This window comes from Nerophis lumbriciformis, linkage group LG13, assembly GCF_033978685.3.
Source record: "Nerophis lumbriciformis linkage group LG13, RoL_Nlum_v2.1, whole genome shotgun sequence".
NCBI lineage: Eukaryota > Metazoa > Chordata > Actinopteri > Syngnathiformes > Syngnathidae > Nerophis > Nerophis lumbriciformis.
This window is the reverse complement of record NC_084560.2, coordinates 18,198,158-18,219,304: the sequence shown is the minus strand read 5'-3', so window position 1 is coordinate 18,219,304 and position 21,147 is coordinate 18,198,158. Positions and strand designations below refer to the sequence as shown.

At 39.6% G+C, this 21,147-nt stretch overlaps 1 protein-coding gene across 4 annotated transcripts in view; it reads right to left on the bottom strand.

Moving 5' to 3' along the window:
* osbpl6 (oxysterol binding protein-like 6) overlaps window positions 1-21,147 on the bottom strand; it is a 70,163-nt gene that overhangs the window by 16,000 nt on the left and 33,016 nt on the right. Inside the window, exons 5-17 of one of the 4 annotated variants that reach the window (XM_061971576.2) lie at window positions 20,796-20,909; window positions 20,527-20,697; window positions 16,752-16,887; window positions 16,523-16,626; window positions 15,990-16,082; window positions 15,300-15,468; window positions 14,302-14,432; window positions 8,002-8,109; window positions 7,540-7,674; window positions 6,067-6,154; window positions 3,154-3,407; window positions 506-643; window positions 162-225 (exon numbers count right to left, since the gene is read on the bottom strand). In XM_061971576.2, the coding sequence (XP_061827560.1) occupies window positions 162-225; window positions 506-643; window positions 3,154-3,407; window positions 6,067-6,154; window positions 7,540-7,674; window positions 8,002-8,109; window positions 14,302-14,432; window positions 15,300-15,468; window positions 15,990-16,082; window positions 16,523-16,626; window positions 16,752-16,887; window positions 20,527-20,697; window positions 20,796-20,909 (1,705 nt within the window). The remainder of the gene's footprint in view (window positions 1-161; window positions 226-505; window positions 644-3,153; window positions 3,408-6,066; window positions 6,155-7,539; window positions 7,675-8,001; window positions 8,110-14,301; window positions 14,433-15,299; window positions 15,469-15,989; window positions 16,083-16,522; window positions 16,627-16,751; window positions 16,888-20,526; window positions 20,698-20,795; window positions 20,910-21,147) is intronic. The other 3 variants (XM_061971577.2, XM_061971578.2, XM_061971579.2) reach the window with 3 other exon arrangements.

Here is a 21,147-nt window from a genome sequence, read left to right as displayed (position 1 = left end):
TAAAAAAACATTGTCATTATGGGAGTATTGTCTGTAGAACGATAAAAATTAATTGATTTCATTTTAGAATAAAGCCGTAACATAACAAAATGTGGACCACTTAACAGGAAATCAAAGTGGCTATCTGAATTTCCCTTTTCTGCAGTTGAGGTGCAGCCCACCTTGCCAGAAGGTGAAGTTCTTGGACTCACAGTGGCAGGCGGAGATGGGAGGGTGGTGGCTCACCTTTAAGAGACAAGCAAATAAACAATCTTAATGCTAGTCACCTAAAACAGGAAAAAAATGCAGATTAATTGTGTTTACTGACTAAATCTTACATAACTAAATAAGGATACTCTTAAAAAGTGCAGTTCTTCACCAATGCAAACAACTGCCATAAACATAAGCATATTGTTCCATGAAATACCTATCTGACAGTGTTTATTTGACATGACTATCATTAGCTGCGTAAACAGCTCCTGTGCAGCTACACCAAACGTTGCGGCCAATGGTTCAATCAGTGTACCTGTTCCGAGAAAAAGCAGAAGCCCTTGTCTTCTCTTATACATTCGTATGTCTCCCCAAGGAGTGGGTTGAATGGCTTACTTCCTGCTCTGTAGTAGGTAGACGAGTAGCCTGAGACAGCGAAGGCAGCCACCAGAACCTGTCAGGGCCAAAACCAGAGTTAGTGTAGCGTGCAATGTTGTGTGTGAGCAGACATTGCTGTGCGCCATGAGGTAACACAACATATTTTCTTCAACAAAGTCCAGCATTTTAACTTTGCAGATGTCTGAGGGCGCAAGTGTCAAAACTCAAGGCCAGAGATGACATCCTTTTAGTCTGGAAATAACGTGCGTCAATAAGGCATGTCATCTTTCTTGATATACAGTACAGGCCAAAAGTTTGGACACACCTTCTTATTCAATGCATTTTCCTTATTTTCATGACTACCGTATTTTACAGACTTTAAGTCACAGTTTTTTTCATAGTTTGGCCGGGGGTGCGACTTATACTCAGGAGCGACTTATGTGTGAAATTATTAACACATTACCGTAAAATATCAAATAATATTATTTAGCTCATTCACGTAAGAGACTAGACGTATAAGATTTCATGGGATTTAGCGATTAGGAGCGACAGATTGTTTGGTAAACGTATAGCATGTTCTATATGTTATAGTTATTTGAATGACTCTTACCATAATATGTTACGTTAACATACAAGGCACGTTCTCAGTTGGTTATTTATGCCTCATATAACGTACACTTATTCAGCCTGTTGTTCACTATTCTTTATTTATTTTAAATTGCCTTTCCAATGTCTATTCTTGGTGTTGGGTTTTATCAAATAAATTTCCCCAAAAAATGCAACTTATACTCCAGTGCGACTTATATATGTTTTTTTCCTTCTTTATTATGCATTTTCGGCCGGAGCGACTTATACTCCGAAAAATACGGTATTTACATTGTAGATTGTCACATCAAAACTATGAATGAACACATGTGGAGTTATGTACTTAACAAAAAAAGGTGAAATAACTGAAAACATGTTATATTCTAGTTTCTTCAAAATAGCCACCCTTTGCTCTGATTACTTTTTCGCACACTCTTGGCATGCTCTCGATGAGCTTCAAGAGGTAGTCACCTGAAATGGTTTTCACTTCACAGGTGTGCTTGAAGCTCATCGAGAGAATGCCAAGAGTGTGCAAAGCAGTAATCAGAGCAAAGGGTGGCTATTTCAAAGCAACTAGAATATAAAACATGTTTTCAGTTATTTCACCTTTTTTTGTACATAACTCCACATGTGTCCATTCATACTTTGATGCCTTCAGTGACAATCTACAATGTAAAAAGTCATGAAAATAAAGAAAACTCATTGAATGAGGAGAAGGTGTGTCCACACTTTTGGCCTGTACTGTGTGCATTTCAATTTAGACAGAAAAAGAATGTAATGCAGTTCTTAACTCGATATTATTTGATACAACAAGCTATTCCAAACTTTTTTTGGTCTTTGAAACCCTTTTCAAATTAAATTCTACACTAGTCGGACCAAAATATCGCGAATCACTTTGACTTCTGATTCCAAAGCAAATTTTCCATCAGTTTGTTGGTAAACAATGATAATAATATTTTGGAGTCATTGTGCAATAATCAGTCCCTCCAGGATTTTTCAGGCTTTTTTGTTAAAGTTGTGGCCTAACATGCCTGATTGCGCTGCAGCATTATTTAAAAAGCTGCCTCAAAACTGCACCTGTTGATGCAGGGAGACATTTGATTGCTTAGACCAGACCTGAGAAAAATACAGCCCCATTTTCAATCCGGCCCACCACACGTTTCCCAATTTTTTTTTTCGACCTTTAACAAGTGTATCCGCCATTATAATGTGCAGTGTTGTTTTAAAATTACCATAAGTCTTGAACTATAAAAAGTATTTCAAAGGTTGGAATCTGCGCTTTTCAGTGATATGCAGGTTATTACGGTAATCTACTTCACAGCCGCTCCAGGCAGAAGAGGCACTAAGCACAGCGGGCGGGGTTTGTTTCCAGAGCGACCAGGCTGAGACACGGGTGCAAGTCTTTTTACAACAAAATTCTGCAGAATAGTTATACAATATCAGATTGTAGACGTTTTTTTACCCTTTGCGTTCATAGTTGGCTGTGTTTGTCGCGTTTTGCTTTACTGTAAAAGATGTTGATCGAGGAAGTGGACTGGAACGTAAAAGAGGAGCGATGTTAATGTGTTGTTAATATTCAGTGTTTTATTGTTCATAGGTAAAATTGTAAATCCCACATTCTTTATTATCATCGACATTTTCGCCAATTGAATTTATTCCAGCAGCAGTCAAACGCAACACAACTGTCTAATCCAGACCTGGGCAATTATTTTGACTCGGGGTCCACATTAAAAGAAAAAAATGGGCCCAAACCTTATCGTTAAAAAACACTGGTCCAAACAATCAATTATTAAATTGTTACTATGCTTGTCCCGAGTGTATATGTTGTGATCTTGGAATGTTATTGGTCAGCGGTGACCTTGCCTCTCACATAGTGTCATCTGGGATACGCTCAAGCTCCAGGAGATTGTGCACAAAGTCAGTACCATAGAAGACTGATTACATCATGGCATTCCACAGATACTCCAAACATACTGTAGATACTGAACAAGTTATGTTTACCATGCGTTCAAAGGGACTCTCCGTCTCTGCAGCTTTATCGAGCAGCTCGCTGTACTCCAGCTCTTCACACATGCGCTGCAGCGTGTTGAGAGGCTCGTTGAGCTCCACAGGCATGGACACTTTGGACAGGTCTTTGCCAATGTTGTTCCGCAAGATGTTCCACAGGTTGATGTTGCTGGTGTCGGGGCAGGGTGCCGGCAGACAGGTGCGCCGCCCGTTACGGAAGGCACAGCCAGCAAAGTCTCCATTGGCCACTGAGAGCAGAACACACTTGGTATAGCAATTATCTCTTTTGTTCACTGGAGATGCTCTGTGTGCAACTTTTGACAATGATATCAACATTTTAATACTTTCTGGCTGCAATATTCAGCAACCAGGATTGTACAGATTATTGCATTGACCCTTGAATAAAACCATCCTAATCTTATTTTTAAAAGTTTACAATATCAATTTAATCATATTTCACCTATCATCTTATCAATCACGTGCCTTAACTGCTTAACAGTTGTTTGAAGACTATGCTTCATTAATTACCATTATCTTAAAATTAACATCAAAACTCCTCCTGTTGTTTGCTAAGGCTGCACACACTTAAACCAACTGAATACAAACTACTGAAACAATATATGCACCAAACAAGTGGACAGTGACTACTTGAGTGCGGGGTCTTGGTTTGCGTGAAAGTGAGGTGTGGTGCAAATGTTATTGTTACACGTACTAAAGACACAGACTAGAGAGCTTGCAGAAAAAAGACAAATGCAGCATATAGGAAAAAGTGCATTAGAAGCATTGTCTTGCTGCATCGATTATTCCCTATGGCAGGTGGCACATTGCAATGGCCTGTTAGTTTGCATGCATAATCCTCTCGACCCCAAATACAGTATAAGATAAACTGTCGTTTTCAGACTGTTTTCTAGAAAGAAAAGCATTTATAATATATAGCCAATACTTTATTTTAACAATTTTCACAGTTTTTTTTGGTTTTTCTGAAAATCTACACAAGTCATCAAAAATTGGATTCACGTAGTTTATAGTTGAGAAAACGAGGGCTGCAACAACTAATCGATTAAATCGATTTAAAATCGATTATAAAAATAGTTGGCGATTAATTTAGTCATCGATTCGTTGGATCTATGCTATGCGCATGCGCAGAGGCTACTTTTTTAAACAATTTTATAAACCTTTATTTATAAACTGCAACATTTACAAACAGCTGAGAAACAATAATCAAAATAAGTATGGTGCACGTATGCTGTTTTTTTCAATAAAATACTGGAAAGGATAGAAATGTAGTTTGTCTCTTTTATCCGATTATTAATCGATTAATCAAAGCAATAATTGACAGATTAATCGATTATCAAATTAGTTGTTAGTTGCAGCCCTAGAGAAAACATTTAAAACAAAATAAAAGAAAAAAAATCACTAATTGTGATAAAATGTTCTGTATTAAAGGTGCTCAAAAATTATATTCACATTCAAATTGCGATTTTATTAATTCCGATTCTAAATCAATTCATAATTTGTGAATCGATTTAAAAAATAAAACATTTTTAACTATTATTGATACGGTTGCTTTTATTAATATTTGGCTTTCTTTTTTTAGTATACTATTTGAACGTCTTCTCAATTGTTTTGTACATTTCTATCCTTAGAATTGTAAAGCCGGGACTGGGCTGGAATTTGGGTTGTTCAATATTCTTTTATTAGATTAACATTCTATGATTTTTGTAAATACAATTTTGAAAATGTACAGTATTCCATCCATTCATCCATCTTCTTCCACTTATCCGAGGTCAGGTTACGGGTGCAGCAGCCTAAGCAGAGAAGCTTAAACTTCCCTCTCCCCAGCCACTTCGTCCAGTCTACCCAAAGTGTCCTGGGTTTTCCCCGTGGCCTATTTTCGGCCAGACGTGCCCTAAACACCTCCCCAGGGGGGCATCCTGACCAGATGACCGAACCACTTCATCTGGCTTCTCTCGATGTGGAGGAGCAGCGGCTTTACCTTGAGCTCTTCCCGAACGACAGAGCTTCTCACCCTATCTCTAACCACCCGGTGGAGAAAACTTGTTTCCGCCGCTTGTACCCGTGATCTTGTCCTTTCGGTCATAACCCAAAGCTCATGACCATAGGTGAGGATGGGAACATAGATCAACCGGTAAATTGAGAGCTTTGCCTTCCTGCTCAGCTCCTTCTTCACCACAACAGATCGATACAGTGTATGCATTACTGCAGACGCTGCACCGATCCGCCTGTTGATCTCACGATCCACTCTTCCCTCACTCGTGAACAAAACTCCCAGGTACTTGAATTCCTCCACTTGGGGTACAGTAATGTTGAACTGAATTTATTTTAACACATAAAAGGCCATTTAAATGTCAAATAATGGAAGTAAAAAAAGGCAAATGTCCCAAAAATGAATGAGAAAACAAGTGAAACCAAGCTCCCGAGCTGGAAGTGTGCTGCAAAATACAAGGGGTGAATTTGTTTTGATAAGGGAAAACTATGTGATTAAAAAGGCGCTGGGAAGTAAGGTAACAATTTGGAGAGAAATGCTGGACAAGGATATTTTTGGATAACATTGAAACAAGTTCTGTTTCCGAGACTGGAATACTGAGGAGTTCCCTTTGCTGAGATACATTATATGGGAGGGCAGGAGTGACAGAGATGAAAGAGGGGTGCCCCGTCCCTTCCCACATAGAAAACTCATAAAGACTAAGAAAAGATCTTGAAACAGAGCAGCCGAGTGAAGTCAGTGGCCTCAGCCTCAATGATAAATGAGCTCTCCAAGCGCCTTGCCAGCATGAGCGTGTGTCAGTGTTTTGTTTCCATTAAGTAGCATCCCCTGCCAAGTCTTTGCACTCATATTCTAATGCAAAACTGACCGATGCAGGACCATGACAGAGTTGGACTTACTTTGTCTGGAAACGTTGTCGGTCACGCTGGCGTTGTCCTCTGAGATGTTATCGCTCACATCACTGACGTATGACTCATCATCCGAGCCCTGTCGGGACAACGGGTAGAGAGGGAGACTCAAGACAAAGTAAGGTGCAAACTGATTAAAGAGCAGGCTGCACTTGCCCGTGGGGGAGAAGCTGCAGCACAGCATCTGCCCCACATTGTTCATGCAGAAAACACAGCTGTATTGGCCTTCATGACAGTCTCCTGCTGCCCTGGGTCTGAATGGACCTGCCTTCATGTTACAGTGTGATGAATGTCCTCTGGGAGTGATCCTTCACATGGCTCAATGTGTGCTTGGAGAGCAACCCTCTTTAATAGCCCCTCAGAGGCACCATATGTAACATGGTTAGAAGGCAAACTTCAAGTGACCAAACTATCTTTACAAAATGAGCCAGAAGCTATGTGCTAATTAAATATAAAGAAATAAAAATCAAATTAAGACCAAATGAGGAACGAGGCATCAGGCCCAATTGACAAGGAGTCCCTTAAAGCAGTGTTTTTCAAACTTTTTTGAGCCAAGGCACATTTTTTGCGTTGAAAAAATCCAGAGGCACACCACCAGCAGAAATCATTAAAAAACGAAACTCAGTTGACAGTAAAAAGTCGTTGTCGCAATTGTTGGATATGACTTTAAACCATAACCATCAATATAACTCTTGACTCAAAGTACTGTCACGACCTGTCACATCACGCCGTAACTCATTTTGACTTTTTTGGGGTTTTCCTTTGTGTAGTGTTTTAGTTCTTGTCTTGCACTCCTATTTTGGTGGCTTTCTCTCTTTTTTTGGTATTTTCCTGTAGCAGTTTCATGTCTTCCTTTGAGCGATATTTCCCGCATAAACTTTGTTTTAGCAATCAAGAATATTTCAGTTGTTTTTATCCTTCTTTGTGGGGACATTGTTTATTGTCACGTCATGTTGGGATGTACTTTGTGGACGCCGTCTATGCTCCACAGTAAGTTTTTGCTGTTGTCCAGCATTCTGTTTTTGTTTACTTTGTAGCCAGTTCAGTTTTAGTTTCATTCTGCTTAGCCTTGCCTAAGCTTCGAAGCCTTTTCTTAGGGGTTCTCACCTTTTCTTTATTATCGGTTTAAGCATTAGATACCTTTTTACCTGTATGGTGCGTCCTGCTGTTTCCGACTTTAGCTACCTGCTGCCACCTACTGATATGGAAGAGTATTACACGGTTACGCTGCCGAGCTCTAGACAGCACCGACACAACACATAATTTGCAGACTATAATTACTGGTTTGAAAAAAATATTTTTAACCCAAATAGGTGAAATTAGATAATCTCCCACGGCCCCTAGATTGCATCTCACGGCACAGTGGTTGAAAAACACCGCCTTAAAGTACCTATCGTTGAATGTACGTTCTATTTTCTAATTTAACCTCCAGATCCTTTTGGTCTTCCCTAAAGATCAAATTACCTCATTCTCCGATGAGCTCGCTGACAGGAGCACTTCTTGGGCATCAAAAAACTCGGAGACAGACTCCGACATGGAGAGTCGACTCTCATTAGAGGCCTGCTGAGTCAGAGGGATCCCCATCTGCTCGACAACCTGCTGGCAAACACATGCACACGTGTGAGATGCAATGCGTATGAGAGCTGTAACTGTAAGACAACAGAGAGTTAATCTTGCAGGGGCAAAGTTCCAATTCTTTTCCAATCAGTCATTTTCCCATTATCATTTATGTCAGCATTTGCATCAAATCCTGACTCTTTAAACATAACTGCCCGGCTCTCCTGGACAAATCATCAATCTTTAAGGACTGCGATCAATACTGCAGCAAACCAACATTACCGCCAGTGCCTGGCTGCCCTGTTGTTTTATTGATATGCAAGTCCTAAATTAGCATTGTCCATGACATAATGAACAACAACAAACTACCTCGTCAGGCGTGGAGATGATGTTTACACTGACAACTTGTTCCGTCAGGACAGACTCTGAGTGGATGCGATTCAGTCGGGTTCGCAGTTCTGCGTTTTGGGACACAGCCTTGGGGAAAAAAGTTTAGGTAAGTTACAAATATGTTTTTGGGACATTAGTTACTTGAATAATTTCAAGAAACATTAGTTGCAGAGTTATAAATCGGTTGGCGCAATTTTTATATCATGACCAGTGCAGGGGAGCATTTGAAGACCTAAATCTACTTATGCATTTAGGGCCCTATTCTCCCAAGTGCTTCAATGGAAAAATCTGAAGAAAACTGAGAATCCACGCAGCCTTCTCCCCCTTGACTTAAGTCTGTCACTGCATGCCTTCATCGAAGATGTGCACTCGGGTGGAGTAGCCCTTAAATGTGGGTGTTCCGTTCCGTGTATTCTCCCATCGACCTAAGTGCTTTCACTTTTTTGCGCTTCTGATGCTGGAATAAGTCCAGCGCCTTGGGAAGGTGAAACATTGTTGCACTTAAAGTTTGGGTGAAGTGTACACCACAAGTAATATGACTATTCTGCTTCAATTTGAGACACCTGGAAACATCCATTATATGAGGATAGAAGGACCAAAATACCACTCTGGATTAACTATCAAAAATCAAAATGCACATATTTTACTTGCTGTGTCTCTGTGTAAGTGGGAAAGAGGTCGCAACTGCATGACATAAAACGCAAGGCGACTGTGCATATTGGCCGTGTTTGAACATCCTGCGACTACAGGTGTTCAATGGACAGATTTCATCTGGACCGCGAGGTCATCATTGATTGATGTGACTATTTAAAGGGGTCCTATTATGCAAAACCAACTTTTCTTACCTATTGGTACCGGTTTTTGGGTATTTGGGATCTCCATAAGCCTCGAAAATTTGAAATCAATCCATTGAAGTATGGTAGCGTTATTTATAAGACAATTTTGCTGTATGTTGTCTTAGTTACGTCAGAGATATCTCCACATATGGTAAAGGTTTACCCGAAGAGCTTTGCACGACTCCGCCATTTTTATTCAAAGTTTTAGTCGACAAGTTCCTTCTTCTTCTCTATCCTCTTGTTTTAGGGCAGACTGGCTCGTACATTCACATGCATCCTCCGTTGTTGCCATTTCTAAAAAGTAGCGTATGTTTCTAACTTAAGTTAAAGTTAAAGGACCAATGATTGTCACACACACACTAGGTGTGGCGAAATTACTCTCTGTATTTGACCCATCACCCTTGATCACCCCCTGGGAGGTGTGGGGAGCAGCGGTGGCCGTGCCCAGGAGTCATTTTTGGTGATTTAACCCCCAATTCCAACCCTTGATGCTGAGTGACAACTTTAGTACAGTGGACTTGATATGGAAGCGTTAACTACAACATAGCTGGGATGAAGACCAAGGGGGCAGGAGGACCAGTACATAAATAAGACCGCCCACAAAATGGCGCATTCCGAAGAGACAGTCAGAAGCTTGAAGGTGGTCCGTAAAACAAAATCTGTGCAAAATGTTGACCAAAGAACCACCATTACATGTTATGTAGACCACAAAACCACTTAAATATAGAAGAAACATGACAATGTGACCCATTTATTAGACAATACTTAATGTAGCCTCTATCAGTTGATTTGATAGATTTTTTGACAGTGTTACCCAACTGTCAGCTGTCATGCTCCTCCTCGCAAGCACACGCACACAAAAGCACACTCAAGCAAACCGCTGTTTAAGCCCATCCTGACACGTCACAGCTTCACAAACAGTTGTACTCAACAGAACTTTTTATAACGTCACACAAAACATTAAATAGGCAAAACAAAGACTAATCTACTTAGTTACATCCAGCCAGGAAGAAGACGCTGTTGCTTGTGCACACGCACACTACGTCATTATGGCAACACACGCACAGAGGAACCTCGAATTACGAACTTAATTTGGTTCGTAAATCGAAAAGTTTGTATGGTGAAGCAGAGTTCCCCATAAGAAACAATGTAAACATGAATAATTGTTTCTAGAATATATATATATATATATATATATATATATATATATATATATATATATATATATATATATATATATATATATATATATATATATATGAGTGTGTATATACACTAAACATAACAAGGGGGTAATGGATCAACAATCCAATCATTATTCAAATAACACAACAGCAAGCTCAACTGTCAAGCTGCACACCCACACAAAAGTCCCTCTTGTGCTCTTAGAAACGTTCACAACCATGTTGCTGCAATATATAAAGAAAAGTTAAAAAGTTAAGTAATTTTTACCTTGCTGTCCGCGAACGGCAGACAATGTGCCATAATTATGTGCCGTCACTCGGCGGAGGAGGGCAGACAGGGGGGCGGGGGGGTGTATGTAGGCTGCCTCTCCTCTCTAAGCCTAAGTCCACAGCGAATCCATCCTTCTTTCCAGGCTAATTTATTGGCTTTTTTGAACCCATATTAAGTAAGCCAAACGGCTAAAAACACTCTGAAGCACTAAGAAATGGCAACTGACTAATGGACGACATAAATAGGATGTTACGTAGTGGGCTCTGCCTCTTTAAAATGACCCTGTGTGAACTGTACTGCACAGGAAGTGATATTATCAAAATGGCAGCACCCGAATGCTTCCAGCGGCACACCAAATGAATGAATGAATGAAGCGTTCGTACACTGAGACATGGTTCGCACACAGAGACATATTTGGCACGACCTAAAAATTTGTAAACCGAAAAATTCTTAAATCGAAGGGTTTGTAAATCGAGGTTCCATTGTACACATAACAAGCACTCAATGTTCCCTGTAATTTTTCATGTGTGTGAGCAAACACACAAACACCCTGAGCATTCAGTGGAATACAGACGTGCACACTGTGGCCATACCAGCAGCACATTTGTCTCAAACCTGACATAACAATTTAAATGTCTTATTATTATAATCAAGTGACAGTAGTCAATTTCAAGAGATTATTTTCTAATATATGTGATTTGGCCCACTTAGATATTGTTTTTTTTTTAAATCAGCTATGCACTATAGTATTTTATGCCTGGGTGGGGGTCCTGCTTTGGAAAGATTGTGTACCCCTTTCAGAGATCACATTGAGTTCCCCTAAAACATTCACATGTTGCATGAGATGAAGTGTTTATTAACTTTCTGTCTGTAAAATAAATATTTTTATTAGCAATTCTGTAATCTACTAGACATCATTTCATGATTAATATCCAAAAATGTACATTCTTAATAAATGACAGTAGAATAAGCACACATCTGATTGAGGAGTCACAGTATAACGACCTGGAATTTACACTTTATTTAGGTCTTGGAGTTGTCCAACTTGTCCAACGCATTAGTGGCTAATTGCCATAGTGTATGTGTTGGTGCAGGTGAGAGAGAGAGAGAGAGAGCAAGCGGCTGCTGTTGATATAACAGATGATAAAGAGTTGCTTTTGGCTTGGTTTGTACGGTAGACAATGACTAGTTTTGCTAGATAGAAGTATTTTACACATTTTTTGGTGTGGTTATGGCCGACAAACAATTTCGCTAAATAAAGGGACCGATGGAATTCCTGTCCTCCTTAAAGTGTCTCCACATACGTTACAATAATTTAACAGTGTTGACAAACATTGTTTTTATCTGCTGTGGCCGCCTTTCGTCACCTGTTACTCACACTTGCATTGCAAAATCATACAAAACAAATGAGTTGTTTATTTTGTTTAGAGTGGGATTTGATTTTGTGCGCGGCATAGATTTTCTGTGCGCAGAGGACGCGTGAGCAGTGCGCAATTGCGCAGGCGTGCACCTTAAAGGGAACGTTGCAAGCACTGCCTGGAATTATATAGCCTTGTGTTTGTAAAAATACATGTTCTGTACGTTTCTTGCCGCCAAAAGCTGAATGAAAGTATACAAATAAGAGAAACGTGCGTAGTTTAAAGCGTGTAAAAAAACACTTAAGCACAAACGGGAGAATAAGGCCCTTAAATCATAATGACAGAAATACAGCAGTAATGACTTTGTTTATGTTGACAATCATTGCTAAGCAGGCAAAGTTACACTTCTCTGCTTCAAATGAAAACGATAAAACAATGAAAGCAAAACATTGTCCATGTTTAATCAAAGAAAAAAAATGTATTGATTTTAGATGACCGTGGACACAAGATGCTTCAATTAGGGTGACAGTTCACAGTTCAGCAAGACATTAAAGAACAAACATAATCCGTTCCAGGCCGCTGGGGACTCTTTAGATTGTTTGGAATTGAAAGCATTTTTTTCTCAGCTGAAATAGAATGAATCTGTTCCAGAATCGAGCAGTTGCCATCATTGCTGTACAACTATTTAATAATCGTGACTATCATTAAATCAAAGTAAGAAATAAGTGTTAACACTCGGCTTTGAAGAAGGCTGAGGTGGTTATAACTAATGTTTGAGTCTGACCTGCTGAGGTATAAGAGAGAGAAAATATAAAGAGACCCAAATACAGTAGCTGCTGACATTTACTGTACCTAACCATATGGATTTTTACTATATAGATCTAACCTACAGCTTGGGACAAGACTGTCACATTGCCTTATAATTATGAGAATAGCAGGCACATTTCACCAGTGCGTTGGAAAAAAAAGTTAGCAGAGGAACAGTTCAATTACTGCAAGTCACTGGGGCAGCGAAGACGGCTTGAAGGAACAGTGTTAATGATGTTGTATCACACAGCACATCTTTCTTTTTCTCACCAATTATTGGAAGAAAACGTAATGGGACCTCCAAGATTCACACATCCTTGTTATACTGCAAGTGCAGTGACTCCGTGGAATAAACAAGAGCTTTGTCTTTTTAAATCTCAAAGCTTTTTTCTGTGTTTAATATACTATATCGGAGCTACGAAACCCAAAACCAGTGAAGTTGGCACATTGTATAATTCGTAATTAAAAACAGAATGCAATGATTTGCAAATCATTTTCAACTTAAATTCAATTGAATAAACTGAAAAGACAAGATATTTAATGTTCGAACTGAGAAACTTAATTTTTTTTTGCAAATAATCATTAACTTAAAATTTAATGGCAGCAACATATTGCGAACAAGTTGTCACAGGGGCATTTTACCACTGTGTTACATGGCCTTTCCTTTTAACAACACTCAGTAAACGTTTGGGAACTGAGGAGACACATTTTTGAAGCTTTTCAGGTGGAACTCTTTCCCATTCTTGCTTGATGTACAGCTTAAGTTGTTCAACAGCCTGTGGTCTCTGTTGTGGTATTTTACGCTTCATATTGCCCCACACATTTTCAATGGGAGACAGGTTTGGACTACAGGCAGGCCAGTGTAGTACCCGCACTCTTTTACTATGAAGCCACGCTGTTGTAACATGTGGCTTGGCATTGTCTTGCTGAAATAAGCAGGGGCGTCCATGATAACGCTGCTTGGATGGCAACATATGTTGCTCCAAAACCTGTATGTACCTTTCAGCATTACACTTTCAGCAAAATACTTTTCCACTTTGCATCAGTCCATCTTAGATGAGTTCGGGCCCAGCGAAGCCGGCGGCGTTTCTGGGTGTTGTTGATAAATGGCTTTCGCTTTGCATAGTATAGTTTTAACTTGCACAGATGTAGCAACAAACTGTAGTTACTGACAGTGGTTTTCTGATGTGTTCCTGAGCATATGTGGTGATATCCTTTACACACTGATGTCACCTTTCGATGCAGTACCGCCTGAGGGATCGAAGGTCCGTAATATCATCGCTTATATGCAGTAATTTCTCCAGATTCTCTGAACCTTTTGATGATATTACGGACCGTAGATGGTGAAATCCCTAAATACCTTGCAATAGCTGGTTGAGAAATGTTGTTCTTAAACTGTTCGACAATTTGCTCACGCATTTGTTGACAAAGTGGTGACCCTCGCCCCAACTTTGTTTGTGAATGACTGAGCATTTCATGGAAGCTGCTTTTATACCCAATCATGGCACCCAGCTGTTCCCAATTAGCCTGTTCACCTGTGGGATGTTCAAAATAAGTGTTTTATGAGGATTCCTCAACTTTCTCAGTCTTTTTTGCCACTTGTGCCAGCTTTTTTTAAATATGTTGCAGGCATCAAATTCCAAATGAACTAATATTTGTAAAAATTTAAGTTTTCCAGTTCAAATGTTAATTATCTTTTCTTTGCAGTCTATTCATTTGAATATAGGTTGAAAAGGATTTGTAAATCATTGTATTCTGTTTTTATTTACCATTTACACAACTGCTTTTGGGTTTTGTACTTAAATGGCGAAAAACAAAATTACCTGTGACAGAGACTTCCTGAGGGAGTTGATCTGCGCTGATGGGTCAGACTGGTCCTGGTCTGATAGAATCTGTTTGATCTTTTCTTTCTCGATGGCCACTGTGTTGAAGGCCGACTTGAGCAGAGTGTGGACTGCACACAGATAGAATAATGCGGGAACATCATGACCATTCACGCAGCATGATTCTTTTGCCTCGGCTGCTTTGGCTCGGGTTCGTGAACGAAATGTAGGGTTCTTCAAACATATTACATAACATATACACTCTAGTAAGCGCAGTTGATAGTGATTTACTGAGACAACATTAGTGACCACAGTGATTTAACGACTGGAAGATATTTTCCATCTAAAAAAACGGTTCCAAAACACATTTCATAGGAATTTATTAACACATTGGCGTTGCAGGATGTAAAATTATGTTTTGGGAGCATGCATAGGCCTGACAGAGAGAGTTACAGTCTCTGGCTGTATTATGTAATGGAGCACTGCCTGGCAGTCAACTACAGCTGCACGGCATCACACATGTGACACGCCTCACTGTCCACGTCTTCCTGCTTGCCCACATAAGCCCCCATGTGTGTTCTTTAAGGCTCAGTGCCAACTCGGCATTCACATGCACGCTCCAAATCAAGACTTATGCCAAAAATCTTACATTCTGAGAGCATTGGTGTGAGAACAAAGTCAGTAGGGTCAAAGGAAAAAAATAAAGCCAAAATATTTGCTGACTGAGCAAACCAAACATTGCATTATAAAGTAGCAGTGGATTTACCATAAAATGTATTCATGTTACACCATCCCGGACAATTCTTATGTTTGCTAATATTACTATTAAGACATTTGTGCAGTGCTTGTGCAAACTTCACAGTACAGTAATGATCAGATAACATTGAATTGTGTACATGGACTCCTCATCTCGATTTCGTTTGATCTTTGACCATGCCGGAAAATAAATGCACATATACCCATTTGTTCCTGGCTGTTCAAGCCTACGGTCTGCCTACCTTTTTGGGCAATGGTGCAGAATTCCTCCTGCAGTTTAGTGTAGTCACTGGAACACTCTACACTGTCTGTCAGCCTGGAGACGGGAGCTTGAAAGTCCCCCAACTCGGCGCAGAGGTTAGGGTTGGATGAGTGGAGGCGGACAGGAGACATGCTGGATGAGAGCGGGACCTGGAGAAACATGACAAGGGTTAATTAACCATGAAGCACAATCATGCTGAGAGCCTCAAAACGCCCTGAAAGTTATTCGATGAAAAAAATACTACAACAAGAATGTATAAAATTAATGTATATACAGTAATTCTAAACACCTTTGCAAATTGCCCAAATACTGGTCATATGGCCATTTATGCTCCCATTTGTTCATTTAACAATTGTTTATATAAAGTCCCTTTGCACAGCAGTAGTTAGCATTCAGTGGATAAAAAGCATGCTAGCGCATTCCAAATGTTTCAGCAGCACAGATTAATGTGCTAAGCAAAATAAGAATGTATTAGCAAGGATGGGGGAAACAAATCTAATGCACCAATAAAGTAAATTGGTGGATAACCTGGGATAATTAACACAAAACTGATTTTATCAAATAGTTGAAAGTGTGAAATAGAAGTTTCTCTGTATAGTCATAAGTCATTGTCCTTACATTTGTTTGAGATTCACTTTAATTAGGCCTCAGTAAAAATCCAAAGTGGTACCTGAAGCTGGAATTTTGCATCTTTGCCGACACTTTTTGTCCTCCATCTTCTGTTCAAGCGCTTTTCTTTCTTTGACAATTCTACACAAGCAGTCTATGCGGCATCAAAACATCCAAAAGGTGGTTGATTAGACAGGACACTGATACAAAAGCAAACGTTAACCTACAGATTGACGGTTGTGAAGTTGCAGAAAAGAATCCGACAAATAAGCAGCAAACAAAAATCAGAGTCATATGCAATGACTGTTGCCAATCAGTTATAGTGTAAGCATGTCTGAATCCTGTCTGTCAGTACATAATGGGAGATCTGACACTTTCTTAGACTCACACACGTCTCTCTGTTTTAGAATATGTAAGACTCCTGAGCCCGCCCATGAATATTTAATGCTGTTTGGTAAAGACAGAGATAGCATACTATATATTTGAAACAACATTGCAAAGGACTAGATGCTGCCTCTCAGGATTAGTCCACACTGGATTCCTATACATTTGGGAATGTGTGAGTGTGTATATGTGTGTGCCAATGTGTTCCACCTGCATATCTGCAAAGTTGGGAGCTGACTGTGTCCTTTGTAGAATCTCCAGACTCTGCAACAAGCCACTCAGCTCGGTTAGGTTGGACTGGCAACGCGCAAGATCTGAAATGATGTTGTTAATATTGAATGTTATGATTATGACAAGAGTATGTCGTCACGAGTAGATCATTGCTGGACCCACAGTATGAGGGTAATTGCAAGGCAGCGTTGACGAAAACAACACACACCTTCTGCACATTTGTCCATCTCCTCCGATTCCTGCAGCCAGGCAGCCACTTTGCTCTGACCGTTACTGTAGGAGCCAGGCAGGCTGCTGTTGGTGGGGACTGGTGGTTGCCATGGCAAACTACTGGGTTTAGCCTGCTATAGGGTGACACAAGTGGACACAAAAGAGCTGGTGTGCGTATGTATGCAGTGAGATGAAAACAAGCAAGAAAAATTCCACATCTTTTTTTGGATCGCCAAACACATACAGTAGCTAGTATATTGATGGAGGTTTTTGCACAGGTGATACCAACCAATGCCAATGCCAACTTCAGTCTTGTCCAGAAGAACTAAGATTTACATTCTGCTTTGTTTCCTTCAATAACTATTTTGTTTGTGAAATGAGATGCAGTTGTAAGAAATACATTCATTTGAATGACAAAACGTGTCAGTGGTTGTGTAAAAAAGATCTGCTGTCCAAACCTCTGTAATGAGAGAATGGTGAATGATTAATTTATGGAATACAGCAGGATAAATAGTTATGTTAAGGAATGTAGTGTTTTCCGTATCTTAAAGGGGTCATATTATGATGTTTTATATACATTTAAAAGACTTCCTTGTGGTCTAATTGTGGTGCTTTGGTAAACATTTTGCTTAGATGTTGTTTTACAAACCATCTTCAAGCCATTTTTTCACTATTTTGTTAGAATACATTTTGTGGGCAATTTTATTTATGTGCCAAGCCCCTTTGACTGCATCTCCTGTCCACCCGTCAGCCATGTTGTAGTTTTAGCGCTTCCATATTGAGTCTACTGACAGATATAAATTGAAACCAAGCACTACTTGTTATTAAAAATGGCCACAGCGAATGATCTTAGCATGCATGTGCATGTACGAGCCAATATGCCTCACAACAACAGGATAGAGAAAAAGAAAAAACTTAAAACTACAGCTGAACAAAGATGTCGGTCTAGCGCATAGCTCTTCGGGTAAACACCCATAATGTATGGAGATATACACTGATGGAAAAACACGTCACAATCGGCTTGTTTGGAAAGAGGCAAAAGTGTTTTATTAATATCTATGCCACACCTCTATGGATGGGATTTACATTTTTGGGAGTTACAGTTCATTCAAAAATAATTCACAGCGCTTTACTTTTTCCACATCTACATTTATGTTACAGCCTTATTCCAAAATGGAATTAATTCATTTTTGTCCTTAAAATTTGACAAATTCATAATGACAATGTGAAAAGGATTTTAGATTTTTTTTGTGCAAATGGTTTAATACCAAAAAAATCACATGTACCGTATCTTTCGGAGTATAAGTCGCTCCGGAGTATAAGTCGCACCGGCCGAAAATGCATCGTAAAGAAGGAAAAAAACATATATAAGTCGCATTTTTTTGGGAAATTTATTTGATAAAATCCAACACCAAGAATAGACATTTGAAAGGCAATTTAAAACAAATAAAGAATAGTGAACAACAGGCTGAATAAGTGTACGTTATATGAGGCATAAATAACCAACTGAGAACGTGCCTGATATGTTAACGTAACATATTATGGTAAGAGTCATTCAAATAACTATAACATAGAACATGCTATGCGTTTACCAAACAATCTGTCACTCCTAATCGCTAAATCCCATGAAATTTTCTTCCTCGGTGTCGCTTCTAAACAACTCTGCCAACTCCAAAGGTAGACAAGGCGCCGCTTCCTCTTGCCATTTTCTGCTGCATATTTCACTACGTCCAGCTTGTAACCTGCAGTATGTGATTTCCTTTTCGGTGCCATTTTTGTTCAGCCGTTCTCAGTTTTTATAAGTTACCGCCAATGTTGAAATGATCCATTTTCATAGTCACTAAAGTAGTAGCAGGTAGCATCTTTTTTTTCCACAATGCACTTCTGCCATGACCCGCACCCGCCAAATTTTTATTGGTTGACGTGTGTGTGACGATTGCTGATATACGCCTAGTCTCTTACGTGAATTAGATAAATAATATTATTTGATATTTTACGGTAATGTGTTAATAATTTCACACATAAGTCGCTACAGAGTATAAGTCGCACCCCCAGCCAAACTATGAAAAAAAACTGCGAAAAATACGGTACATAAATATTCACATATTTTGTTCAATACTTTGTTGATGCAGCTTTGGCAACAATCACAGCCTCAAGTCTTTTTGAATACGATGCCACAAGCTTGGCACACCTATCTTTGGGCTGTTTCGCCCATTCCTCTTTGCAGCATCTCTCAAGCTCCATCAGATTGGATGGGAAGCGTTGGTTTTCATCCAGGATGTCTCTGTTCATTGCTGCATTCATCTTAATCTAGTTAGGAAGGTGACCAAGAACCCGATGGTCACTATGTCAGAGTGACAACATTCCTCTGTGGAGAGAGAAAAACCTTCCAGAAGGACAACCATCTTTGCAGCAATCCACCAATCAGGCCTGTGTTGTATAGTGGCCAGATGGAAGCCATTTCTCAGTAAAAGGGTTGCCAAAATGCACCGGAAAGACTCTCAGTCCATGAGAAACCAAATTCTCTGGTCTGATGAGACACAGATTTAACTCTTTGGCGTGAATGCCAGGCGTCATGTTTTGAAGAAACCAGGCACGGCTCATCACCAGGCCAATACTAGCCCTACTGTGACGCATGGTGGTGACAGCATCATGCTGTGGGGATGGTTTTCAGCAGCAGGAACGAGAAGACTAGTCAGGATAGTAGGAAAGATGAATGCAGCAATGTACAGAGACATCCTGGACAAAAAACAATGTTTCCCATCCAATCTGATGAAGCTTGAGAGGTGAAGCTGCCCAAAGATAGGTGTGCTAAGAGCCATCAATCTGTCAATCCTTTCCGTGTCCGGGCCAGGTAAGGTTCCCCGTGTTGAGTCAAATTAAGCCGCAGGCTCCACTCCTCCATCGTATTTTAAAAGACTGTAATTGTTACCAAAGGTGCATCAACAAAGTATTGGGCATAGGCTGTGAATACTTATTATACATGTGTTTTTTAATGTTTTTTATTTTTTAATACATTAGCCCAAAAAAAAAAATAAATAATCTTTTCACGTTGTTGTTATGGTGTATTGTCTGCAGAATTTTGAAGACATAAATTAATGTATTCCATTTTAGAATAAGGCTGTAAAATAACAAAATGTGGAAAAAGTGAGGCGCTTTGAATACTTTGTTGATGCACTGTATGGGGATCCCAAATACACAAAAACAGCTGCCAGCAGGTAAGAAAAGTTAATTTTCCATAATAAGATCCCTTAAAGGCAGCTATTTTCTGTTTATTGAGAAGATACTGAGTTAATTTTCCACTAAAGTCTTCAGTCTATAAAAGCATTCCTGACTCTTTGGTAAGTCTTTAGGCAATTCTTCAGGGAAAAAATAATCGGTTGCTTTTGGCAGCTATCCCACTGATTACTTTTAATGGTCTACTTTAGACAAGACTGTCACAACTCCCTTCCCCTAGAAAACGATCACCTTCATTGGAAATAGTCTCCAGTCTCGACCATTTTCATTTATCAAGCAAACATTTACAGTTTTTATAGACAGACATTTGAGTGCTTTATCCTAATGTTCGGGATTCATTTTACATGTCAAGTCAACATTTCAGCCATAGACAGTTATAGGCCACACATTCACAGTCATTACTCATTCAGCTGATCAATGTGGAACGGCCACAGTGACCTTTTTTAAAAAGAGGCAGACAATTTACTATAGGGGTAAGACATTCTAACAAAGCGGAACAATTCGCCGAAGGTTACAGTATGTCAAAAGTAATGTACCTTAACCTCATGACCGACACCTGAAGCAGCTTGGGCAGACTCTGCAACTGCCGATGGAGGAAATGTCCTCATGGAAGCATCGCGAGGAGATCGCACAATCTCGTTTTGTCGGTAGAGGCGGTGATATCGCAACTTGGACACCCAAGCATCAAAGATATCTTGGGATTTAACCTAATGGCATAAAATAAATAGTGCTTTGAACTCAGTCATCCGCTTGACAGGTTAGTCAATACTCAAATAACAACATTGACTCTCCCTGTTGGCGTTACCTTGAGGTGATAGATATGCTCCTCTGTGTCCAGGTCAATACGCCGGGCCTTCTTTTTGATAGACATCACCGAGAGGCCAACATCAATGCTGCCATGCAGTTTGCCTTTCTGAATCTGAATCACAATGATGGATTGGCATTTGACAACTTAATTGTATCTATTACTTCACATCTATTTTCAATGACTAGGAATGTATGTAGCTGATACGATGAACATACTAACCATTAGCCAAAGACCATCGAACAATACATAACAAAATGTTTTTCTTAATACAGATACAGTACTTACCTTTTTGCTATGGTCATACCAATTGTGTTTTAGTAAAACAGATACTTTTCTACTCATGTTCTCT